The sequence below is a fragment of the Schistocerca gregaria genome, chromosome 11, assembly GCF_023897955.1.
Source record: "Schistocerca gregaria isolate iqSchGreg1 chromosome 11, iqSchGreg1.2, whole genome shotgun sequence".
In the NCBI taxonomy this organism is placed as follows: Eukaryota; Metazoa; Arthropoda; class Insecta; order Orthoptera; family Acrididae; genus Schistocerca; species Schistocerca gregaria.
Genome location: NC_064930.1, coordinates 138889147 through 138916549, shown reverse-complemented (window position 1 = coordinate 138916549; position 27403 = coordinate 138889147). Strand labels below are relative to the sequence as shown.

At 42.6% G+C, this 27403-nt stretch overlaps 1 protein-coding gene across 6 annotated transcripts in view; it reads left to right on the top strand.

The window, feature by feature from the left end:
* Positions 1-27403, top strand: part of LOC126295352 (zinc finger protein 555-like) — a 77104-nt gene that overhangs the window by 17424 nt on the left and 32277 nt on the right. For all 6 annotated transcript variants that reach the window (XR_007552464.1, XR_007552463.1, XM_049987821.1 and 3 more), the window contains one exon: positions 13916-14002. Coding sequence is in view for 2 of the 6 variants with exons in the window: in XM_049987821.1 (XP_049843778.1) it covers positions 13916-14002 (87 nt within the window). In the remaining 4 variants the exon portion in view is untranslated. The remainder of the gene's footprint in view (positions 1-13915; positions 14003-27403) is intronic.

The following is a 27403-nucleotide window of genomic DNA, read 5'->3' as shown; positions in this document are numbered from 1 at the left end:
CGTACAGCCTTTGCCCTCCATCAGCATCTGGTCGCTGTCTTTTTTGACATTCGGAAAGCATACGATACAACACGGAGACATCACATCCTCTCTACACTTCATGGTTGGGGTCTTTGGGGTCCATTCCCAATTTTCATACAAAATTTTCTGTCACTTCATTCCTTCCGCGTGCAAGTTGCGGCCACCCATAGTTTCTCCTGAGTTCAGGAGAATGGTATTCCAGAAGGATCTGTTTTAAGTGTCTGTCTCCTTTTTAATTGCAATTAATGAGCTTGCTGCAGCAGTGGGAACGTCTGCCTCAGCTTCCTTGTATGCCGACGACTTCTGGCTATACGTTAGCTCCACTGGCATTGCAGCTGCTGAATGTCAGCTGCAGGGCGCTATCTGCAAGGCACAGTCTTGGGCTGTAGCACATGGCTTCCAGTTTACGGCTGCCAAGACCTGCATTACCCATTTCTGCCTACGACGTACTGTTCGCCCTGAGCCATGGCTTTATCTTGATGGCGAACCTCTTGCTGTGGTGGAGACACATTGGTTTTTGATACCCAGTTGACTTGGCTTCCTCATATTCGGTAGCTTAAACAGTCATTCTGGTGGCATCTTAATGCTCTTTGTTGCTTGAGTCACACCAGCTGGGGGGTGCCATTGGTCTACCCTTCTATGGCTGTACCAGGCGTTAATTCAGTCCCATCTAGATTATGGGAGCCTGGTTTACATTTCGGCATCCCCTTCCGCATATCGCTTGCTCGACCCCACCTTTTATAGTGGGATCCGACTCGCCACAAGCCCTGTCAACGGCGTTCTTGTGGAGGCAGGTGTCCCTCCATTTCGGTTCCGCCACCAATTATTACTGGCCGTTTATGCTACAGACGGTTGTAACTTGCCCGGGCATCCCAGTTATCGTCTCCTGTTCCCTCCGTCGGTCGTCTGTCTTCCAGAACAATGGCCCTGGTCTTGTCTATGGGCTTGAGGTTTTCCCTCTTAAATCTCTTTTCCAGGCCCCTCTGTGTATACCCTCATGGTGTGTGCCCCGCCCATGCCTTCGGCTCGATTTGGCACGGGGCCCAAAGGACTCAATCCCTCCTGGGGCCCTCTGCTGCCGCTTTCTTTCAATCCTTGCTGCATTTCAAGGCTCTGACATTGTCTATCCTGACAGTTCGATGGTTGCTGGTCGTGTTGGTCATGCTCTTACTCTAAGGGATCACTATGAACAACACTCATTGCCAGCTGGCTCACTGCCAAGCTGGTAGCCATCTCTCACACCCTAGAGTATATCCTTTCCTACTCAGGTGAGTCCTTCATTATCTGTAGTGACTCCCTCAGCAGTTTACGAGCTCATGACCAGTGTTTCCTTCGTTCTCGTCTGGTGATGGCTATGCAGGAGTCCCTCCATACTCTTGCCTGTTGCAGCCACTCTGGGGTGTTTGTGTGAAGCCCGGGTCATGTCAGCATCCTGGGAAATGAACGTGTTGACATGCTGGCCAAACGGGCTCTCGGTGCACCAGCCTTGGTGACTGGCCTGTCGGAGAGTGACATCAGGTTGATTTTGCAGCAGTTGGTACTTCGCTGCTGGGGTGAAGAATGGCGCACCCTTCCTTCTCCCAACAAACTTCGAGCCATCAAGGAGGCTACCAGTGTGTGGTGCTTCTCCTTGCAGGTCTCTCGCAAGGACTGTGTTGTCCTCTGCCGGCTGTGCATTGGCCACACCTGGATAACACACAGCTATTTATAGTGCTGCGAGGACCCACCTTTATGTCGCTGCGGGTCAGCTTTGACCGTGGTCCACACATTGTTGGACTGCCTGCTTTTAACTCCAATCAGGCGTTTCTTGGTTTCCCTTTTTTGTCAGCCTTTTTGGTCAGCCAACCACTATCACACTCGATGTGATTTTAATTCCTTTTTCCTGGTCACTGTCTGTGTCTTCCTTGTCCTGTGTCATCTCCGTTGTTTGTTTTTATTCATTGTGTGTGATTAAAGTTCATGGAAAGAGGGACCAATGGCGCTAGTTGTCTGGTCCCTTCAATCCCACAAACAAACCAACCAACCCTACTATCCCTCTCCCTCCCTGCCCCACCTCCTCCTTAACCTCACACAGTTGCCACTCCCATTATACACTGGTGCTGCTGCTTGCAGTGTGGTTTCATTTGATTGCAACCGCAGTCGTGTGTGTGCATGTATGTACATTTTTGACAAATGAGTTATTGGCTAAAATATAACTTTGTGACAGTCTTTTTGTTGTGCCTATCTGCATCTCAGCGTCTCCACTCTATGGTGAGTAGCAACTTTCCTTTTCATAATATTGTTACATTCCATGCTGGATTTTCCATTATTTGATTCATATGCCTGAATTCAATGAGAGTTACTTTCTCAATGTACTGTTCTGATTTTTCTCTTGAGATGTTTGTATCTATACTTTCTATTGGTTGTAAAATGTAATTGCTATATTTGATTCATCATTTATAGCCCTTCCATTCTGTTCAATAGTGGTGTTATCCTATTCTTTATCTGGTTGCCCTGTCTCTTGTTCCACAACACTGTATATAGCCTGTCTTTTGTCAGAATTACTGACGTTTGACATTATATGCATGTCCTTTGGATTTTAATAACTTTTCTTAGTAACTTTGAGCAGTTTTTGTAATGTGCAACTACTGCACAATCTCTATTCCCTGCCAACAGATAAAATTTCTCCTTTCCTTTCATGAGGTACTGTAATCCCCCTAGTGATCCATCATTTTTACATGGCTGCTTCATGTCTTCTCTGCTTAGCTAAGTTTCAAATAATGATATGAATTTATCGTGAAATAGATTAGATTTAGTCTTGGAATTTGGCTCATTATAAAATTCAGTCCAGGTTGTCTCTTGTAAACTATTCTTAAAAACATTAGTTCTGGAGTAACTGATTATTATAACTAGTTTCCACTGGACAGTATCCATATTGTAAAGCACTATGTTATTCATCCTAACTATAGCTTACGTCACATAAGGAGACACTTCCGAGCATAGAGGCAGAGCAGTGGCAGGATGAGAACTGTGCATGCGCAGCAGCAGAGAGTGGGAAAACAAAGTCCATGTTGCCCAACTGCATTGCTGTGGACTAGTCAGGCTCATTTGCCTATGGTACATCATACATTCAAATCTATGAGGGGAATAGTAAATATTAAAACCAATTTCGATCAGTCATCTTGAGAGAAATATTAATTCAAATCTTGACGATGTTGCATCCATTACTCCACGGATTTACTCTGCGTGACATCGGGAGGCGAGAACAGCTTACACAGCTTTATGAAGATGTGAAGTACAATTTTTCTCAAAATGACAATTGTCTAATGACCAGATCATTGAAACTGCTTGCGATAATTATCATTTATTGCAATTTAAATTCTATTATAAGTAAAAATTTAACACACAACAAAATTAGCTTCTAGCACAAACCAAAATCATTGTATTTGCTTGACAGAATTTTTAGGAATGTGCATGGAGAGAGAGAGAGAGAGAGAGAGAGAGAGAGAGAGAGAGTGTGTGTGTGTGTGTGTGTGTGTGTGTGTGTGTGTGTGTGTGTGTTTGACTGTAGTTAAGCATAATCACTGCATGTAAAAAAGAATTAGTGGTAGAAAAGACTAATCAAAATACTATCGTAAAAATGCTCAGTAAGTTGTCATATGTTTCGCTGTTGACGGACATTTTGAGTATAAACTAACTCATTTGAAATTGCACAGAGACACCGCATTTATAATTCATCATCTGGGAATAACTCCAGATAATGATGACTGATAACATTGAACTCACTGATATCTCGAGCACTAACAGTAATTGTCATCTTAGGGCCTTATGCAGCTCTTGCCTTGAAAATGACAGGCGTTTACTTGTGGAAATATCAGACCTTTGATGAATTTATCCAGCTGCAATCTTGTGTGTTATTAGAGCATACAACATGGTAGGAGAAGCTTGACTTCTCCTTGGGAAATATGTTGAACATCATAGTCTGCATAATTTAAAGGATATAAAGTCCAAATCAAAAAGGCTAGGAAGTTCTAATTACTGTGCATGCATCTGGTATGTTGACAAATACATTTTTTAAACCACGGGTCTTCAAAATTCAGAAATATTATTACTTTGTTCCAAAGCCTACATCATAATACCACCATCACTTCTATTTGGTCTGTTCCCCTCCCCTGCCATCCCCTCACCTCCCCTTACTTCATGCAACAAGACAAATTTATTTGATACTGTAAACTCAAATGTAGATAAATGAGATTTAGAGCTCTTCCTCTTTCACTCATTGTTTCTTAACTTTGCCAGTTCGTACAAGCTATTTCCCCCTTCAAGTTATCTAGTTCAAATTTCACGTGTTCTAATTCAGCCTGAAGGGCACAAATATTTGCCTCTTGTTCAGTGATTTGATTGTCTCTCTTGCAGGTCTTTCAGCTCTGTGGGAGAATCTGAGTTCCCCATTTGGTTCTCCAACTAGAGTAATCCAAGTGAAGCTCCAACCCACAGTTAACACATACTGCTCTCACTGTGATTATTCTTTGGCAATATCCACATTTATAATGCCTTGCAACACAGATTACACACTTAAAAATAGAATTAAATCACTTAACAAACTTTGCTGTACACTAATTTTTGTTACATATGAGCTGCAAAAGTTAGGCCTACAAGTTAGTGCTTCAGCTAGTTATTTCCATTTATGACAAGAACTTAGCACTTATTTGACTGCCATATCTGTTAATGAACTTACTCACAACAGAGTGAAGCCTATAATGTAAATGTATATATGCAAATTGTATGTAAGCAAACAACCACACTAGTGTTAAAGCTTCTAAATAAAACAACTTAAGCTTAAGCTTGATGCTACTTTCCAAAAAATATGAACTTAACAATGAAAGGACACCCTCAACTTAAACTGCTGGAAAGAGAGAGAGAGAGAGAGAGAGAGAGAGAGAGAGAGAGAACAAATAAACCATATTCTCTGTTTACTCCGCTGAAAGTACGCAAGAATATGACTACAACCCAACTTTATGATCTTTTCACTCTTTGCCTTTAAATATGTCTGCTTGTGTATGCGTGTGTATATATATATATATATATATATATATATATATATATATATATATATATATATATATATATGATGATGATGTCAATAAAATAGAAAGAAACTTCCACATGGGAAAAATATATTAAAAACAAAGATTCCAAGACTTACCAAGCGGGAAAGCGCCGGCAGACAGGCACAATGAACAAAACACACAAACACACACACAGAATTACTAGCTTTCGCAACCGATGGTTGCTTCTTCAGGAAGGAGAGGGAAAGACGAAAGGATGTGGGTTTTAAGGGAGAGGGTAAGGAGTCATTCCAATCCCGTGAGCGGAAAGACTTCCCTTAGGGGGGGAAAAAGGACAGGTGTACACTCGCGCACACACACACACGCACACATATCCATCCGCACATACACAGACACAAGCAGACATATTTAGGCAAAGAGTAAGGACAGAGATGTCAGTTGAGGCGGAAGTACAGAGGCAAAGAAGTTGTTGAAAGACAGGTGAGGTATGAGCGGCAGCAACTTGAAATTAGCGGACATTGAGGCCTGGCGTATATCGAGAAGAGAGGATATACTGAAGGGCGAGTTCCCATCTCCGGAGTTCGGATAGGTTGGTGTTGGCAGGAAGTATCCAGATAACTCGGACGGTGTAACACTGTGCCAAGATGTGCTGGCCGTGCACCAAGGCACGTTTAGCCACAGGGTGATCCTCATTACCAACAAACACTGTCTGCCTGTGTCCATTCATGCGAATGGACAGTTTGATGCTGGTCATTCCCACATAGAAAGCGTCACAGTGTAGGCAGGTCAGTTGGTAAATCACGTGGGTGCTTTCACACGTGGCTCTCCCTTTGATCGTGTACACCTTCCGGGTTACAGGACTGGAGTAGGTGCTGGTGGGAGGGTGCATAGGACAGGTTTTACACCAGGGGCAGTTGCAAGGGTAGGAGCCAGAGGGTAGGGAAGGTGGTTTGGGGATTTCATAGGGATGAACCAAGAGGTTACGAAGGTTAGGTGGACGGCGGAAAGACACTCTTGGTGGAGTGGGGAGGATTTCATGAAGGATGGATCTCATTTCGGGGCAGGATTTTAGGAAGTCGTATCCCTGCTGGAGAGCCACATTCAAGGTCTGATCCAGTCCCGGGATGTATTCTGTCACAAGTGGGGCACTTTTGGGGTTCTTCTGTGAGAGGTTCTGGGTTTGAGGGGATAAGGAAGTGGCTCTGGTTATCTGCCTCTGTACCAGGTCGGGAGGGTAGTTGCGGGATGCGAAAGCTGTTTTCAGGTTGTCGGTGTAATGGTCGAGGGATTCACGACTGGAGCAGATTCGTTTGCCACGATGGCCTAGGCTGTAGGGAAGGGACCGTTTGATATGGAATGGGTGGCAGCTGTCATAATGGAGGTACTGTTGCTTGTTGGTGGGTTTGATGTGGACGGATGTGTGAAGCTGGCCATTGGACAGATGGAGGTCAACGTCTAGGAAAGTGGCATGGGATTTGGAGTAGGACCAGGTGAATCTGATGGAACCAAAGGACTTGAGGTTGGAGAGGAAATTCTGGAGTTGTTCTTCACTGTGAGTCCAGATCATGAAGATGTCATGAATAAATCTGTACCAAACTTTGGGTTGGCAGGCTTGGGTAACCAAGAATGCTTCCTCTAAGCGACCCATAAATAGGTTGGCATACGAGGGGGCCATCCTGGTACCCATGGATGTTCCCTTTAATTGTTGGTATGTCTGGCCTTCAAAAGTGAAGAAGTTGTGGGTCAGGATGAAGCTGGCTAAGGTGACGAGGAAAGAGGTTTTAGGTAGGGTGGCAGGTGATCGGCGTGAAAGGAAGTGCTCCATTGCAGCGAGGCCCTGGACGTGCGGGATATTCGTGTATAGGGAAGTTGCATCAATGGTTACAAGGATGGTTTCCGGGGGGTAACAGACTGGGTACGCATTCCAGGCGTTCGAGAAAGTGGTTGGTGTCTTTGATGAAGGATGGGAGACTGCATGTAATGGGTTGAAGGTGTTGATCTACGTAGGCAGAGATACGTTCTGTAGGGGCTTGGTAACCTGCTACAATGGGGCGGGCGGGATGTATGCGTTTGTGAATTTTAGGAAGTAGGTAGAAGGTAGGAGTGCGAGGTGTCTGTGGGGTCAGGAGTTTGATGGAGTCAGGTGAGAGGTTTTGTAGGGGGCCTAAGTTTCTGAGGATTCCTTGAAGCTCCGCCTGGACATCAGGAATGGGATTACCTTGGCAAACTTTGTATGTAGAGTTGTCTGAAAGCTGACGCAGTCCCTCAACCACATACTCCCGACGATCAAGTACCACGGTCGTGGAACCCTTGTCAGCCGGAAGAATGATGATGGATCGGTTAGCTTTCAGATCACGGATAGCCTGGGCTTCGGCTGTGGCGATGTTGGGAGTAGGATTAAGGTTTTTCAAGAAAGATTGAGAGGCAAGACTGGAAGTGAGAAATTCCTGGAAGGTTTGGAGAGGGTGATTTTGAGGAATAGAAGGTGGGTCCCGCTGTGATGGAGGACGGAACTGCTGCAGGCAGGGTTCAATTTGGATAGTGTCTTGGGGAGGTGGATCATTAGGAGTGGGATCAGGATTATTTTTCTTCGTGGCAAAGTGGTATTTCCAGCAGAGACTACGAGTGTAGGACAGTAAATCTTTGACAAGGGCAGTTTGATTGAACCTGGGAGTGGGGCTGAAGGTGAGGCCTTTGGATAGGACAGAGGTTTCGGATTGGGAGAGGGGTTTGGAGGAAAGGTTAACTACTGAATTGGGGTGTTGTGGTTCCAGATTGTGTTGACTAGAATTTTGAGGTGTTGGGGGGACTGGAGCTGGAAGTGGGAGATTGAGTAGATGGGAGAGACTGGGTCTGTGTGCAATGAGAGGAGGTTGAGGTTTGTTGGAAAGGTTGTGGAAGGTGAGTGAGTTGCCTATCCGGAGGTGGGAAACCAGGAGATTGGATAGTTTTTTGAGGTGGAGGGTGGCATGCTGTTCTAATTTGCGGTTGGCCTGTAGGAGGACGCTATGTACAGCCGGTGTGGATGTGGGAGAGGAAAGATTGAGGACTTTGATTTGGGATAGGAGTTGACGGGTGTGTTCATTGGCAGAGTCGATGTATAGGTGAAGGATTAGGTGGGTGAGGGCTATGGACTGTGCTGTTTGGAACTGGTATAAGGACTGATGGAAAGAACGATTGCAGCCAGAGATGGGAACTTTAAGTGTGAGGCCTTTGGGAGTAATGCCAAATGTCAGACAAGCCTGAGTAAATAAAATATGGGAGCGTAATGTGGCTAGGGTGAAGGCATGTTTGCGGAGGGAATGTAAATAAAATTTAATGGGATCGTTGTAGGGATGTTGTGAGGTTGACATGGTATTAGAAGGTGGAAAGGGTAATATGAGGTTAAAGTGAAAGTAAATAGAAATTTATATAGGAAGAGATAAAGGTGTGAAAAAAGTCGAAAAAGTGTTGGTCTGAGATGAGCTATGTTGATCCTGTGTTGAACTTAGGTTGGTGAACAACAATGGGTGCAAAGGTTAGGTAGTTATGTTGTCTCTAGATCACGTTAAAGGGTGGGGAAATTCAAGAAAAATTCGAAAAACATTTTTCGAAAAAAGTTTCGAATGAAAAAAGGTTTCGAATGAAAAAAGGTTTCGAAAAAAAAATCGAAAAAATAATTTCCGAAAAAATAAAATACGAAAAAGTTTTTCGAGTAAAATCTCGACAAATATGTGTGTAAATGTATACAAAGGACTGGTTGTGGACCGGCAGGTTATGAGAATGAGGCTAACAATTGTTTGATGAAGAAATAATAACGTGTAAACCTGTGGGAAGCTGCTAAAAAATGATCGGTTATGTGGGAAAAACGAGAATGGAAATAAAACGAAAGTTGTTGGAAATAACTGAGATGGTTGTTTAATGGGTGAAAGGAACTGAAGCTGTGAAATAGTATTCACGAGTTTACACAAAATGTTTGTAAACTTGGAACAGTGGATTTTATAGCAGCGGTTATGTTGAAAGCGTTACAAAATTTTTAGGTTATGGTTTGGAAGTAAATTACGTATTATTGAGTATAATTAGGCAGGATAAAATGTAGGGTAGATTCGGAAAAAGGGAAGATGAATACAAAATGAAACTACTTGTACAAACGAGAAGAGAAAGTAAGATGACAGAGAAGATTTCGAAATGCAACAGAGACAATAACAAACGTAATTGTTGGGTTCAAGTTAATGATGATGTCAATAAAATAGAAAGAAACTTCCACATGGGAAAAATATATTAAAAACAAAGATTCCAAGACTTACCAAGCGGGAAAGCGCCAGCAGACAGGCACAATGAACAAAACACACAAACACACACACAGAATCACTAGCTTTCGCAACCGATAGTTGCTTCTTCAGGAAGGAGAGCGAAAGACGAAAGGATGTGGGTTTTAAGGGAGAGGGTAAGGAGTCATTCCAATCCCGGGAGCGGAAAGACTTCCCTTAGGGGGGAAAAAAGGACAGGTGTACACTCGCGCACACATACACACGCACACATATCCATCCGCACATACACAGACACAAGCAGACATATTTAGGCAAAGAGTAAGGGCAGAGATGTCAGTTGAGGCGGAAGTACAGAGGCAAAGAAGTTGTTGAAAGACAGGTGAGGTATGAGCGGCGGGAACTTGAAATTAGCAGACATTGAGGCCTGGCGTATATCGAGAAGAGAGGATATACTGAAGGGCGAGTTCCCATCTCCGGAGTCCAGATAGGTTGGTGTTGGCAGGAAGTATCCAGATAACTCGGACGGTGTAACACTGTGCCAAGATGTGCTGGCCGTGCACCAAGGCACGTTTAGCCACAGGGTGATCCTCATTACCAACAAACACTGTCTGCCTGTGTCCGCCAGGCCTCAACGTCCGCTAATTTCAAGTTGCCGCCGCTCATACCTCATCTGTCTTTCAACAACTTCTTTGCCTCTGTACTTCCGCCTCAACTGACATCTCTGCCCTTACTCTTTGCCTAAATATGTCTGCTTGTGTCTGTGTATGTGCGGATGGATATGTGTGCGTGTGTGTGTGTGCTCGCGAGTGTACACCTGTCCCTTTTTCCCCCCTAAGGGAAGTCTTTCCGCTCCCGGGATTGGAATGACTCCTTACCCTCTCCCTTAAAATCCACATCCTTTCATCTTTCCCTCTCCTTCCTGAAGAAGCAACCATCGGTTGCGAAAGCTAGTAATTCTGTGTGTGTGTTTGTGTGTTTTGTTCATTGTGCCTGTCTGCCGACGCTTTCCCGCTTGGTAAGTCTTGGAATCTTTGTTTTTAATATATTTTTCCCATGTGGAAGTTTCTTTCTATTTTATTTACATCATTAATATTTACTTTTTTTACATTGGTATTTTAAAAAAATAATTACCTAAATCTGTGTAAATACTAAGCCCTGTTACAGTACATTAATACTTGCCTTTATAAACAACACACTTACTTGCCATGTTGCTAGCATTTCAACCACTGAATCCAGTTATATAATTTGAGGAAAGAGTGCCTTATGTGGTACATTTGTAATTTCATTTTAACCGGATGGGATTTCCAGTCTATTACTTCATTACTCTGGACCTTGTTGTGTGCTCTTGCACCAGACTCCGCTGTGAACTGTAGAAAATATACATGAAAATTATTTTTGTCTTGTATTGTGATTGTGCAGATAGCAATTCAGCCAACACAGATTTTTGCAGCAGAAACCATTAGGGAGTAAATGTTTGGGAAATGGATATAGGAAACTAAAGATCCTCAAAAATGTTTCTCAAGATGTGCAGTGATTTCCTTTATACAGTATTCTTACTACTCACTTCTGGCAAAAAAGACTTAATTTACTGTAGGTGGAAGATAATTCAATAGCACAATAGGGAGGCAAAAAATGCAAAATAAGTAAATACAGTATTCGACTAGAGAAGCTTGAATATTGTGGTAGCAGAGATCTTGATGGTAACATGTTTTAAATATGTCTAACTAAAAGGATACAGAAAATATAATGTAAAAAAATCTACTCACCAAGCAGTGGCAGCTGCGCGCACACACACACACACACACACACACACACACACACACACACACACACACACAAGGATTTAACTTTCACAAGCTTTCAGAGCCAGTGGCTCCTTCTTCTCTTGGAAGATCTGGATGATATGAAAAGGAAAGGCTGTATTATATTGATTATATTGTTTATATTGTTAATAATTGATTGTTTCATTGTTATGAAAGGATGCAGAGTTTCACATTAAGAAATTCATGAAGTGTGCACAAGGAAGCAGCTTCTTCAGAATAGGGAATAATCACTACAGATGTACCACAGGAATCAATAGTTGCTCCATTTTTGTTCTTGTTACATTTCAATAACGTTATTTATTAAAGAAGCAGTAATAATTCTTTTTTCTGTCAGTGCAAGTATAGTAAACAAAGCTTCTTCGTTGTTTTATATTGATAAGAGTGTAAGCTTGAAGTTACATGTTACAGGTCTTAAGTTTGCAACTTTTGTGGTAGGGATAATAGCAGGTTTTGGAGATGAAAATTTCAGAAATTTGACCTTTTCGTACTTTCATTTGCTTATCTTGTAAGGTGTAATATTCTGGGGCTACTTGTCACAGATAAAAAACGTGTTTTTTTTTTCTCAAACAGAAGCTTGCTATCCACTCTAGAACATCTTATAGAGTTCTTTCAACAGTTGGGCATTCCAGGAACAGTCTGACATTAGATTTGCTCCCTTAAGAATGTTGCTGTGAACACAGTTTGAAAATAACAGTAACATTTACCAGGATGGTATTGGAATAGGAAATTATTTATAGTACCTGAAAATATTTGCCTGATTCTGGTAGGAAACAAGCTAAGTAGAACTGAATTACTGATGAAGGTAAGAGTCATACACACAAAATAATGATGCAACATTCAACTGTTAATAAATGTGTAACACACAAATATTCTGTCTTGAAAAGAATTCCACTTGAGTTAGGTAAAGTGTCAATTCTGTTTAATACCTTTATTATACAAAGGGATCAGGATGAAAGTGGAGCATAAGCCCTAGAAGTCAGTTTTTACAGATATGTCATTACAGATTTGAATGAATCAACCATGAAATTTTACGTGCTTTCTAGGTTTATGCGTGTACAGCAGGAGTTTAAATGAGTTACTCTGCCACATTTTATCACTAAATCTTTACAGTTTTTACATTGAAAGGTAAGGTTTAACAGTGCAGCAGATTTGGTTCAGTTTCTGCCTGAAACCTACTATGGAAGTATTTGACATAAAATTTATGATTGATTGGTGTTGGTTTCATGTTAAAAAGAATACAGATGTTTTCTTATTAATGATGCATTTCGCGCTGTTCAGCCAAGTTGGTCAATGCCAGTTTTTTTGCTCGATATTTTGATGACTGACCATCTCTTCTTCACCAGGGGATGCAAGTTGTGCTGTTGTGTGTACTAGCTGCCTGAGTCCAACCAGATTGTGAACTATTGTTGGCTTCACATCGTTATTTACAGCTGGTTGAGAGTTTGACTCATAGCACTCATTATGCCCTTCGGTCATCTTTTATTTTTTGAGTCTACACTGCTATTCCACAAAACACACACATTCTCTGTGTTTTCCATCAAATGGCTGTGATGTCTGGCAAGATATTAATAAACTAATGCCAAACCCACACCTTGTTTAAATTGAAACCTCTGTCTTTATTTATTAAGTTTTCATGCATCTTTATTTCATTGGATTCCTTGATTATAGTGTCCCACACACTAGACATTTTTGCCACAGTATTGGATAGAAATAGAAGTAGCCATTCAATGTGTAGTTGAGATCTGTAAATGACATTGCTGTTCTCACTAAATTTACAGAGTTCCTCAGGGATAACAAGTTGTGCACACATCTGTATTGTCTTGGTTACAACTCATCTGGAGTGAGCAGCTGTGTAGGTCCCCTAAATATTTGTACTGCACATGCTAGTTTGATAGAGCCTGAAAGAGTCAGTGTAAGCTTTACCAGGGGAAACTAAATTTTTGCATGCCTCATGTGTTGGCAGATAAATGGTAAATGGCAATGATTTCAGGTAATTTCTTGTAGTGCAATCAGTGGCATATAGTATGACAAGGCAAGGCATTTGATAGATTTTAAATATCTATCAGTATGTCAGATCCTGTAGAATGGAATGAACACACAAATGAAAATAATGCTTTTATGTAAAATTACTAATCACATGAAACTAAATTAAAATTTTGTACAGGTATCTGAAATGCTTTACCATCAAAAGAAAAATTAGGCAGATGAGTAATAGTGTTATCTCCTGTTTAGTTTTACACAATTTTATGCAGTAATTAAAAATGTTGTGTTATTTTCATAATAAGTTTTGGTTCAACATTTTCATCAACATTGATAATAATTGAATAATTTATAAATAAAAATATTTATACTTTTGAGAATCAAACCAAATTGATATCTGGGCACTCACCTTCAAGTCTTGAGAGCAGAATATTTATGATGACCATCAACAAGGTCCTCTTGTGAATTACAATTATTTCTCATAAGATTAAACTGTATTAAATGTAATATGACCAGTGGGGCCCAAAGAGACAAAATAATGTTAAGGATTTGAAGATGGACTCTCAAAGCTCTAAACAATCTTGCTTTTCAATTTAAAAACACGATTTTTGAATGAAGACAGATGTATTTTTCCCTGTACATGTTTTACAAAAATTGAGTGCCAGAGTTTGCCAGTTTTTTGTTGTGTGGGGCCTCTGCATACACAACTTTTGAATGCATCGAGATATATCTGCTTTGTAGTTTGTCTCAGCCAAACATGCTACAGTCATCTAATTTTTGTGTCTTTTGTCAGGATTCCACAAAGGCAGTGCTGGATGCCATACTGGAAGCAGAGAGTGATTGCTGCCCACCACCCTCGCTGGTGCCGAGGGAAGATGTGGTGAGTGAACTGGTGATGTGGTCACACACCGTCCTCCCAAGTTTGTTTATTTTTTTGTGCCTAACTGCAGTGTGTGTTTGAACATATGTAGCACTTATTTTTGTCTTAATTTGTTGGTGTTTGCTAATAAGTTAAAGATAATGAGGAGATTGAGCTTACTTGGTATCATTGTTACAATTGATATTGGGCCTCAGGGGTTGCCTCTAGTTCTTTTTGGGCTGTTCGTTTACAGATCTCTTACACACAGACTGTTCTGTTACTCAAGGTCAGGAACAGCAATGACAACTACCGTACTATGCAGTTTACACCGTATCTACCCTGCAAGCCCAGTTACGTTACTGTTCACTGACTGTGAGGCTAGTTGTAAAGTTTCAACCATCTCCTCAAGCCAGCGTAAATTTCCTGATCATCAAAATATTATTTTCAATGAGTAGGAGGGAGCAGTGACAATGCAAATGGAAAAGGCACCAGAATGTGTAAACACTTGTGTTAAATGAGCAATGTCTGTGGTGTGGAAATTAGGGCAGAAGGGGTGAAGTGCTGAGATGAGTGCAATTGATAAATACCTACCTCGAAGAAAAAGAAGCAAACTATGCACAATATATAAGCCTTCACTGTTGTGGCTGGTCCCTCTTGTAATGTTTTGTGGTTCCTGGCTTGATGAGGAGAGGATGGTATGATAGGTGGGTGGCCAGTGTCCTCTTACAACAACACAAAAAGCACACATGGTTAAAATACACTTTATTACAGGAATCAATCGTGTATTTAACTTAAACGATGTCCTGTCTGAAGTTCTGTGGTTAACAGCAATCAAATAACATGTACTAATTTTTGAATCTTGTCCATGTCCTTATCACAACTATATACATCTCCCCCCCCCTCCCCCCCCCTTGTGGGTTCAGGGGTTAGAATAGGCCCGCAGTATTCCGGTATTCCTGCCTGTCATAAGAGCTGACTAAAAGGAGTCTCAAACGTTTCGACTTATACGTGATGGTCCCATCTCGGGTTTGACCTCCATATTTCCAAATTCTTCTGAAGAGCGAGCCAATTGGGGAAGGGTGCCTTAAATGGTGCATTGTGTCTATTGTGCATTGAGACTTTTAGCCAGATTTCTCGTCGTCACATTTCTATCCTGCTCGTCCTCCATCTCTTCGGCAGGTATACATTCCTGGGTGCGATTTCCACCATGCGCTGTGCAGTGTTGCTTTTTGAAGAGACGACGGCCATGGACTCCCTTGCACCTAATATCAAGCACGGTAGCCAGTCGGTTATGGTGGGGCCACCATGTACCCTGTTGGTTGTAGCCCCCTGACAACACAGGGATTGCTCTGCTGATGCCTGCACCGTTAACTCTCCATGTGTGCCAAGGAGTAGATGCCTATCTCCCTGGGGCATCAGGACTCCTGGCAACGGCCGTCCTGCCAGGTAGCCCTTTCTGAGACTGGGTGGCACCCATGGGGAAGGCCCTTGGTCAGAGTGGGTGGGACCGACTGACCTATACTTAGGCTAAGAGGAAATATGAATGACTCCATCTTGTGCAAATGACTTCCTCATATGCCTCCACTATGACAACCATGATAGCCCCGTCAGTTCAGCAAATTCCTGTCAGTTCACCCAGCCATAAAACTGCACGTGCCCCCTTGCCCATGGAGGGCACTACCTACCCTGTTGCTCCTGCGCCACCTACCTCAGGAACAAAACTTCCCCCCCCCCCCCCCCCACCCATAGTGGATGTCTGTCCCTGCTTCTAAGCAGGAGGAGTGTCCAACTTCTTTGGCTCCTCTCGCTAGCAAGGGGTCTCTTGGGGTCTCTCCCTTCCCAGATTTCCACAAGTGGGAAGGATGACACCTGACAGTGGCATAAATGCCCACAAGCAGCTGGTTGTAGGGCTTTGCAATCCTCCTCTGTCCCGGAGTCTGAATTGGTGAAGTGCTCCCAGCCAGTGAAACCCAAGGAGCAGAGAGAAAAGTCCAAGAAGAAGACTTCTAAGGCGAATTAACTTGCAGTGGCACCCTCCCCACCACAACCTACAAGCTATGTGTCGAGGGCAAGGTAGAGACTGTAGTGTCTGCTGAGGACCTAGATCTTGCTGGACTCTCACACACAATGGATATCACTTGCACAGGTACTCAATCAGTGGCAGCAGGTGACCCAGCAGCGTAATCTGCCTCTCCGGTCCCTTCACACCTTTCTAGGCCATGGACAATGTCATCCTCCAGTGGAACTGCAGCGGTTTGTTCCACAATCTTGCTGAGCTCCGACAGCTTCTCAGCCTTCACCCTTTCCTCTACACTGCTCTTCAAGAAACTTGGTTTCTAGCGATGTGAACCCCCACCCTCTGTGGCTATCAGGGTTATTATAGGAACCAGGTAGCTTATGAGAGGGCATCTGGTGGCGTCTGCATCTATGTACTTCTCTCTTTACAGTGAGTCTGTCCCTCTACAAACACCTTTAGAGGCTGTCGCTGTTTAGGTGTGGACGCCTCAGGGTGCTACTGTCTGCAGTCTCTATCTTCCACTGGATGGTGATGTCCTGCAGGTGCTGATAGCCCAGTTGCAGCCACCTTTTCTATTATCAGGCGACTTCAACACCCATTACCCTCTGTGTGGTGGATCAGTGACAACTTCAGAGGCAGCTTTGTTGAGCAAGTATTGGCACAGTTCGACCTTTCCCTTTTAAACAATGGTGCATTCACACATTTCAGTTTGGTGCATGGCACGTACTCAGCCATCCTTTCGATCTGCAGCCCTAGCTTATTACCATCTTTCCCATGGAGTGTGCATGTCGATTTGTGTGGTAGTGACCACTTTCCAATCTTTCTGTCACTGCCACAGTGTCACTTTGGGGCGCCCTTGCAGATGGGCTATGAATATGGCTGACTGGGATTTCACCTCAATTGCCACTATTGAGCCACTTTCCAATGACGCAATCCATGCAGTGGTTCACTCAGTCACCACCGGCATCATTACTGCTGCAGAATCTGCCATTCCCTGTTCTTCTGGGTCCCCTCAGCTGAGGACTGTGCTTTGGTGGTTGCCTGAGATCGCAGAGGCGATTAAAAATCGCAGCCAGGCACTCCAGCATCACAAGCAGCATCCCTCATTGGAACACCTCATCGCCTTTAAACGGCTCTGTGCACGAGCCCGCCACTTCATTCGCCAACACATGCAGGAGTGCTGGCAAAGGTATGTCTCCATCATTGGCCTTTGTACCTCTCCATCACAGGATGGGCAAACATCAGGTGACTCTATGGCTAATGGACCCCTGTCAGCATCTCTGGGCTTTCCCTGAATGGAACAGTCTGTACTGATTCTGACACAATTGCAAACCGCGTAGCGGAGCATTTTTCTCAGTGTTCTGCTTCTGCGAATTACGCACTGGCCTTCCGCTCCCTGAAAGAGCAGTAGGGACATCGGAGCCTAGATTGCATCCACTGTCAGATGCTCAAACACCTCTTGGTGGACTGCCAGCGACACCTCCTAGACCTTTACAACCATATGTGGGTTGAGGGGGTGAGCTCCTGTTGCAATGGTGGGAAAGCATTGCAATCCCTGTGTTGAAACCTGGTAAGAACCCAGTGGAGGTAGACAGCTACCGCCCCATTAGCCTCACCAACGTTCTTTGCAAGTTGCTCGAATGCATGGTGAGCCGGAGGTTGAGTTGGCTACTTGAGTCTCGGGCCTTCTGGCTCCGTATGAGGGTGGCTTCCATAAGGACGAGTCTGCCACCAATAATCTAGTGTACCTGGAGTCTGCCATCCGTATGGCCTTTGCCCACCGTCAGCATCTGGTCGCCGTCTTTATTGACATGCAGAAGACATACGATATGACATGGCAACATCAGATCCTTTCTACACTCCATGGTTGGGGTCTTAGGGGTCTGCCCGATTTTCGTACAAAATTTTCTGTCGCTTCATTCCTTCCTTGTGCCACTTGTGGCCTCCCATAGTTCCTCCTGAGTTCAGGAGAATGGGATACCGTAAGGATCTGTATTAAATGTCTGTCTCTTTTTAATGAGATTAATGGGCTCCCTGTGGCGGTGGGAACATCTGTCTCAGCTTCTTTGTTTGAGGACTTCTGCCTATACTTCAGCTCCACTGGCATTGCAGCTGCCAAACGGCACCTGCAGGGTACTATTGCAAGGCACAGTCTTGGGCTGTTGCGCATGGCTTCCAGTTTTCGGCTGCCAAGACCTGTGTTATGCATTTATGCTGGCAATGCACTGTTCTCCCTGAGCCACAGCATTGACGGCGAACCTCCTGCTGTGGTGGAGGCGCATCGGTTTTTGGGAGGTTTTTGATACCTGGTTGACTTGGCTGCCTCATATTCGGCAGCTTAAACAAATGTGTTGGTGGCAACTTAACGCTCTTCGTTGCTTGAGTCACACTAGCTGGGGTGCCGATTGGTCTACCTTTCTATGGCTGTAACAGGTGTTAATTCAGCCCCATCTACATTATGGGAGCCTGGCTTACAGTTTGGCATCGCCTTCTGCATTGCAGTTGCTGGACCCCACCCTTCACAGTGGGATCTGACTCACCACTGGAGCTTTCCAGACCAGTCCTGTCAATAGCATACTTGTGGAGGCAGGTGTCCCTCCATTGTGGTTTTGGCACCAATAATTACTGGCCACTTATGACACATATGTTTGTAGCTTGCCCGGGCATCCCAATTATCGTCTCCTGTTCCCTCAGTCAGTCGTCCATCTTCCAGAACAGGGGCCCCGGCCAGGGTGTAAGATCGAAGTTGGCGTGAGAGCTCTTCTCTCTGGGCTTGCGGTTTTCCCTCTTCCATCTCTTTTCAGGGTCCCTCTGCGTATACCCCAGTGGTGTGAGCCCCGCCCATGCCTTTGGCTCGATTTGGCATAGGGCCCGAAGGATTAATTTCCTCCTTAGGCCCTCCACTGCTGCTTTCTTTCAATCCTTGCCACGTTTCAAGGCTCTGACGTCGTCTGTACTGATGGTTCAATCGTTGCTGATTGTGTCAGTTATGCTCTTACCCTTCACTGACGAGCTGGTCACCATATCTCGCACCCTAGAGTATATCCGCTCCTGCTCAGGTGAGTCCTTCATTATCTGTAGTGACTCCCTGAGCGGTTTACGAGCTATCGACCAGTGTTTCCTTCGCTCTCATCTGGTTATGGCTATCCAGGAGACCCTCCATATTCTTGCCCATTGCGGCTGCTCTGCGGTCATCGTGTGGACCCTGGGTCATGTCGGCATCCCGGGAAATGAACGTGTTGGTGTCAAACAGGCTGTCGGTGCACCAGCCTTGGAGATTGGCCTTTCAGAGAGTGACCTGAGGTCAGTTTTGCAGCTGAAGGTACTTCGCACCTGGGTTGAGGAATGGCACACCCTTCCTTCATCCAACAAACTTCGGGCCATCACAGTGGCTACTGATGCGTGGCGCTCTTCCTTGCGGGTCCCTCGCAAGGACTCTGTTGTCCTGTGCCAGCTGCGCATTGGCCACACCTGAGTAACACACAACTATTTATTGTACCGCGAGGACCCACCTTTATGTCGCTATGGGTCAGCTTTGACCATGGTCTGCATTTTGTTGGACTGCCCGCTTTTAACTCCACTCAGGCAGACGTTTGCACTGCCTGATATGCTTCCTGCACTTTTATCAGATGACGTTGCAATGGCAGTTTTAGTTTTGTGTTTTATTTGTGCAGGGGGTTTTTATCGTTTGATCTAAGTGTTTGTCCTTTTTTTTTTTTTTTTTTTTTTTTTGTCGAGGCTGGGGACTTTAGTGCATTTCTTGGTGGTTAGCTTTTCCTTTTTTGTTTCTATCGTTGGCCAACCACTAACACTGGGTGAAAATTTTAATTCCTTTTTTCTGGTCTCTGTATGCGTCTTTCTTGCCCTGTGTCGTCTCTTGTCATCACCATAGTTTGTTCTTATTCTTCGTGATGTTTAAAATTCGTGGAAAAAGGGGATGATGGCCATAGTAGTCTGGCACAATCAATAAAACAAACAAACAGACAAACCAACCAACCAGCCAACCCACCCTCAACCCACCCACTCACATGTAGCTGACTGATGCTTTATACATAGAAACATGCAATAGAAAACTTCATACTAACTTCTAAGTTCCTGCTCTTCCTCTTGAACACACATTCATACACCAACAACACGTACACCCAGACACGTAATGCCCATGGCCATGATGAGACTTGCCCATGGCCAAGGATGTGTGCATTTTGTATCTCTGTCGTTGTGTATGGATGTGTGTAATTATACTAGAGAAGCAACAAGAGCTCAAAAGTTAGTATAAATAGGTTACTGTTGTTTTTGTGTGTGCGCCACACATCAGTCAACTGTAAAAGAGGGGTTACCTTTATTTTGTGTATTATTCCGTCCAGGAGTTTCTATAATGGTGAGTAGCTTACTTAGATGAAATGTATAATCATATTATCTGTCAGTGAATAAATACTGGTAAAGTGATATTGTCAAAGAATATTACCAAACAAAAGTGCCTGATTACATTTATTGGTTGTGCTATGCAGAGCATTTATGTGTGGACATGGAGATTGTGAGAGTGCTCTGCTTTTAAGGATATCAGATTGTGCACTGTTACTATCCCTCTCTCCCAACCTCCTGTTCTTGCTATCCTGGACAAACGACCTGTCTGCTTTGCTGGTTAACAGGTCAGTGCAAACTGGGCAGTTACACTTTTCCATCTACTTGTACTCTCAATTCACCCCTCTCATTTACATGGCTAAGTATTCTGGACTAACACCTGAAAAATTGATGAAATGTAAGATGCAAGTGTAGATGTTGTGGGCTTTCAAAAAAAAAGAAAAGAAAATGGTGTGGTGATGGTGGGCCTCGACTATCTACCCTCAAACTCGAGAGTTGAAATATTAAAAATTTTGGCTGTTTTCGTTGTCTAGGTGCTGCGATACATAGTTGCTGCATTACAGGCCTAATACTGCTGAGTCTACAGTATGCAATATGAATATACACATGAATTGAATGGTCGAAAATTCCTATCACTCAGCAACTGTGAATGTAACGTAGAAATTTAAAAATGAAAGATTGCAATTAAATAAAATCTGCTGGTACTGTCTTAATGACTTTAAATGGTGAGTACAATAGTAGAAGTACTTTTGAGAATGCAGTCTGTTTCTGCAGAACACTTATTGGTGTCGATGGTCCAGCAATTAAATAAAATATAAATTGAATGACAGGGAAACAATTGATTCCTACTGCAAGTAATTAGTTATGAGCGACAACATAGCTCATGAGATATTTACTTCAAAATGCATACTACGTCTTCACTGTAGAAACCTCGGATATCTCACAACTCCGCGCTCTGAAGTATTTCTTTCTCTCACAACCATGCGCGAACCGCTCCACACTAAAGTCTCTCTCGCAACCATGCATCCCTTGTGCCGGACTGTCCAGCCCTCCCCGTGTCCAGAGACTCTCCTCTCCTTTCCTCTCCTCTCCTCTCCTTTCCTCTCCTCTCTTCTCCTCTCTCGTACTATTCTCCCACTTTCATCCAGTCTCCCCATTCACGAGCAGTGTGACTGGCTAGAGTGCTCCCAACCTGTCAAGCCAACACACACTCACAGTCATAATGAAACACATTCAAAATACTGGACTTACATTTAACTAACTTGAAATTGAATAAATATTCCTATGGCTGGACCATAAACAAGCTCTAACACACATTCTTGAATACATCAACAAATCAAATAAACATATATCAATGGAATAGAAACAGAAGGTAGGCCAGTAGCCTAATGTCTCTGTGATTTCTAAAACACAGTAAATATTTAACAATTTCTTCATGAATAGTATATCTCGATATAAACAAAGACATAGATGAATAAATATGTTTGTAAGCATGCTGCTACCAGTTTTTCGTTTAACTGTGGAGTACTTATGGCTTGATGCGATCGGTAGTAATCGGCCACTTTGACCTCCAATAACTCACTTACTATTCAAGTTACATGACTTAATTTATACCGATTTAGGTTTACACTAATGGCTTTCTAAAGAGACGTCAATCGCCAAAATCGGATGAACCATTTAGATTTTGAAAATTCGTTGCTGGGTGTTACTTGTATAATTTACCATCAGATACTAAACTTTAAACTAATAATGATAGTAAAAGTCTGATTACACCATCGGAATCATCGTACAAATACTGGTAATGTACATGTGTCTTTTTGAGATAGCATGCTTCATCTGGCTACTATTAATTTCTCTACGAACTGTGAAATGTCTGCCATTAAGGTTTCACAAAGTTAAAAACCTTTTTCACTCCTGGTATTTCCCCTTCAGTGACACAGTGTTGCCATGGAATTCCCATCCACGCGATGGCCCTACCTATCCCTCATCGTCAGCTAACATTGGGCACCACGTTGTTGCTGCCGTGCCGTGGCCCACCGAGGGGCCCTCGCGCATCCAATCTGACTCTGAACTTGGAATATATCCAGGGCACCACAACTCTCCCGTTATGTCACATCGTAATACTTTAGCAGTCTGTTACAGCTGATTTATTAACCCTTTGACTGCAGAAAGTGCGTCACCTGCTTGGCATGCTGAAGTGCAGTGGCCTGTGGTGTAATCCATCTGCCTGCCTGCCTCTCAGAGCCGCTGCCAGGATCGGATCAACCTGTGCTGCACAACCCGCTCTGTGCTGAATATTTCTTGGCTGAATACAACTCGTGCAGAGCCAGCGTAGTTATTGGCGAATTTGAGCTGTAATATCTCAGGCAATAGTGTTTTAAATAAATAAAATTTGGACATCTTGTACAACTTTGTATGTTTTACAAGCGACATTGGGCCAGAAAATTGTAGATAAATTTGCCAAAAAATAGGCCCCTGAAAAAATTTCAGAGTATGGCTTCTTGCATCTTCTGAACTAATGCTATGACTAACGTGAAACTTGGCATGTAGTAACCTAATAACACAAAGTTCTTGAATATAAAGTTTCATTTCCATAGTACGTACGTACTAGCATAGTACGTAATAAATTAAGCACAAAATTGAAGATTTTGTAAAAACATCAAAAATGCGGTATTTTCGTTCTGATTTTGCTAAAAAAACTATGCTCCATAAAACACACCAAGCTGTACAACTGGAATGAAAGTTGGGTGCAAAAATCACCTCCAAAAACAATGTAAACTTCAGGTTAGCATATCTAGTAGTGTGAACGCGTGATGAGGGTGAAATTTAGAGTGCAATAGATGACTGCACAATGATAAGAAATAAAAGTTTTTATTGCTCTACTATTTTCCAATAATATACAAATTAGTTGAAAGATGTTGATTTTTATGAAAAGATGAAAGCAGAGTGTATTTGATACTTCTTTTTCTAATACCATTTTCTATTAATGGTTCAAAGCCAGCCACATGCGAACAACAAATTTTAAGCCCCTACCCTCCCCTGAACAACGAGTTTAATTTTCAGTATTGGCTAACAACAGTGGCAAAGTAGGAAGAAAAATCACACTGAGAAAAGAGTTTTAACTTTGGCATGTTATTTCTTGTTGATCAAAGGCGTTTAAATCAGTTGTGGAAAACGTGTTGTACAAGTAGATGGAGTGTGATCTGTATTTGTACTACCTAGGATAAAAAATATAACTGTCCATGTTACGTGTTAATAATGTGTCATACACAGATTAATGTATTTTGTTATACTGGCACAATGTACTCGGTGTAATTACATTGCTACAGTACAGATGTTGCACCATCGCAATCACCAAGTCCATTCATTTGCCAGCAGACTTCTACATATGAAGTAGTCAGGCTTCGTTTGAACTATTTTACATCTGTTGAATCTGTTTCTCGTCCTTATTTTCGATCCAGCCTTTGGACTGTTACTGGCGAAGTTAAAAATAGATTTATATTTCTTTTTTCCATTTCTGCCTCTTTTTTTTCTTTAAGTAATTCATTCAGAAGCGTCAATAAATTTCCTCAGATTTAGTTCCCAATGATTAGTAATGCTGCTTTGTATAAGTCTCACAGCAGGGTGCAACATATAATGGAACGTTGCAAGTTTTGCATCAGTATCTAGTTTCCTGGCACACTTTCTGTTTCTTGCAAACAACACATCTGCACATTAGCATACTTTTTTTGTGAATGTTCACTCACGATAACAGCCGGAAAATGTCTCCCTGTAAATCACAGAGGGTTCTTGTCATTTTAGTGCCTTCCTGTACCATCTTTTCTCCGTTCTGTAGCATATTTCTCTACAGTCTCCCTTATAACAGAAAGGTGAAACTTTGCGCGTGCCATTTTTCGCCCTGTTACTAACCAATGGAGAGCATAAGCATTTAGAATGCACAAAATCCAGAATGTGAAAAAGATATTTCTTATACCATTTCACAGTCTTATGCAATGATCCCACTGAGCTCAATAATGTGTCACAATGGTCAACTGCACTCATACTCGAATTGTAATCTACAATAAATTGTGGTTTCTTTATTTTTTCACCAGTATTTCTTCCAGTCTTGTCTGTTTTGACTATTTGTGTTGTGTGACTTGTGGGCAACATGTACACCTCTTTCTTATCGCACCACTTGATAGCAAGGACTGTGTCAGTGGACCTAAACTCAGTTTCTCCTCATTTTAATTTCTTCTGCAGTTTTGGCATGTTGCACCTGTTCTTTTAAACGGTGTCACATGCGGCTGTTCCATGGTTGTGAAGCCAGAGGAACAGGTCCGGGCTGGAGTACCAGTTACCAATATATAGAATATGTCCCTATTCCAAATATGGTCCCGTAAGAGTTGCCACTACGTTGCCACTTTGGGAGAAAGTGTGGAACCCAATTTCTGTTGTTGTCTGTATAAAGAATAAAATCTAAAATATACGTACTCTGACAGTCACACAGTACAAATGTATGTATTCCGAATCTGCTTCGCTTGGTTGGAATAAATAGCTGAAAAGATAATCATCCTTTGAACAGCAAGACACTTTCATCTATACAAAGCTTGTGATGTGGGCGAAATGAATTATGAAACGTCTTACGAACTTTGTCAACATTCGTCCTAATTTTAAACAGTGTGTCGCCTCCAGTACTTGCAGAGTTATCACTGAAGTGTAACATTCTCAGAAGTAGGCAAAAACAGTTTCGGGACATAATTTCACTGAAAACAGGTGTGTTCAGAAGTGATCTCTGGACCAATTTTAACTTCTTAACTTGCGCCATTAGAAGGCAAACAGCAACAAAACAATACATTTCCTCAAATCCAGTGTCTTTCCGCTGCGACAGTCAAGAATTCAGATTCTGTAATATTTTCTCTGGTGTTAACATAAAAACAATTTGTTTCATCTGCAATAAATTGCAACAGTTGTTGAGACATGAATATCACAAAAAATGAGAGAATGCTTGGGTCAATATCTAATTGACATGTGTGTCCTGAACTCAAGTCATAGAAGTAATAGTTTAAAGGCTGGAAATTGGATTCTTTCCAGTCGAATGTGTCACTTGAGCACTCTCTTTTTCTGAACCGTTTCACTGTCACTTTCTGATTCCTCGGATTCAGAGGTACTGCTGACTATAATTCGTGCTCTTCCCTTTGCTGTAAAGGACTGAGGTCTACAGCTTTGAGATTCTGTTGAAGACTCGTCTGTATTAGCAACGTTAAATAATTCATACTCACTGTCGCTCTTATTGAGCATATCCAGGATTTCTTTATCTGTTCAACCATGATGACATCAGATTTCTCACATAGGAAACAAGAAAACTGATGAAAATACAGGAATCTAAGTCGAATTCTGCAAAGAGCGAACACAACAACAAAAATGTACGTACTCTCGAACTACACACTCAGACCACTGAACAGATACTAGAAGGGGAGGGCAGAAAGACAGCTCTGCTTGTATACATGTCCGTAGCATTCAGGTAGCTGTGACTCAGCACACCCAAACTCGTCCCTAGCGGTGGCAAGGCCGGTGGCGCGGGACGTGTAAACATGTCCTTAGTGCTGTAGGGAAGGCCCGAGGCCGGCCGTATGTATACGCATCAGACGTACCAGGAGAACGGCGAACCATGACGAGTTGTCACATCCGCAGCAGCCAAAGGGTTAATATGGCAGCATGTCACTAGTTGATAAAAACTGAACATGGGGTGATGGTAGTTGTAAGACCTGCAGAGATTAAACAATAATTTGTGATTTGATGGTTGACAACCTTTTGAGTGGATACTCATTAGCGGAGGGGCTGTTTTTCCACATGCATAAATTGTGATACAGAATAACCACTAATCTTTAATAAATGGATGTCGCATTACCTCCGCAGAACCGCATGGGGCTATAAACAGTACCGTGGGTAAGATTGCTACCAGTTTGAATGTGGGGCATCAGAAACACATTGCTATTAGGACTATATGGAGGTCTGCATACAATGACCGAAATGTCATCCAGTTACTACCCATTGCTTTTGGACCACTCAGTGTGTAATAAGACAGCCTTCAGTAAACTTTTTAGTAAAAGTTGTTGTCCTCATAAAATAGTGCACTCTTTTTTTTCTGAGATTTCAGCGCAAAGTAATTTCAGAGCAAAGTAATTATCTTCCTAGTGTTATATTTGTGTTTGAGTTATTGCCATCCACTGCATGTAAACACCCATGATTAACCTTCATTTAACATCTGTATCTACATGCTATGCTAAGTACAAGAAGTATTCTTAAAGATTCAATTATCTTGAAAAAATGAAGTAATTAATTGTTGGTTTGTTTCTGAGTACATGTCTACAGTCCTGGTACACTCTGAAATCCCTATACTGCAATAAGCAACTACAGGAGCCAAGAAGAACTGAGCAGCTGTATAATGCAATAATTTATTTTTGGCAGCAGCAAAAATGTCAGAGTAATGTCAGGCTGATGCAGACAAATTCCTTATCTGCCTGGATTGGCTGCTCTAGTAGTGTGCTATGGTACTGTAGTGTAGGGATGTACCTACAAACAAACAAAAAAATCCGCTGTATAAGTTTATTTCTTTGAGGCAATGATTAAACGTTTGAGTGCCACATGTATATCTTAATTCCCTTTTTTGTATATGTAGTTGGAGTCGTCTCCACCTTTTGGATAGTTGTGCATAACTACAAAATCATACCAGTACTGTAGCCCGTTCCCTCTTATCTTATGTAGCACATATGACCCATCTCCTTGAACAAATATTGTGTTCTAATGTTATGAAATACCTTGAAGAAAATGGTCTATTTACTTATAACCAGCGTGGATTTAGACTGTGTCATCTCTGTGAGGCACAACTGGTTCTTTATTCACATGAAGTGATGATGACCATCGACAGGGCAGCTTAAGTTGATTCCATATTTCTAGATTTCCAGAGGGCTTTTGATACTCTTCCTCCGAAGTGGCTTCTGATCAAATTGGATGCATATGAAGTATTGTGTCAGTTCTGTGATGAATTCTTTATTCTATCAGAA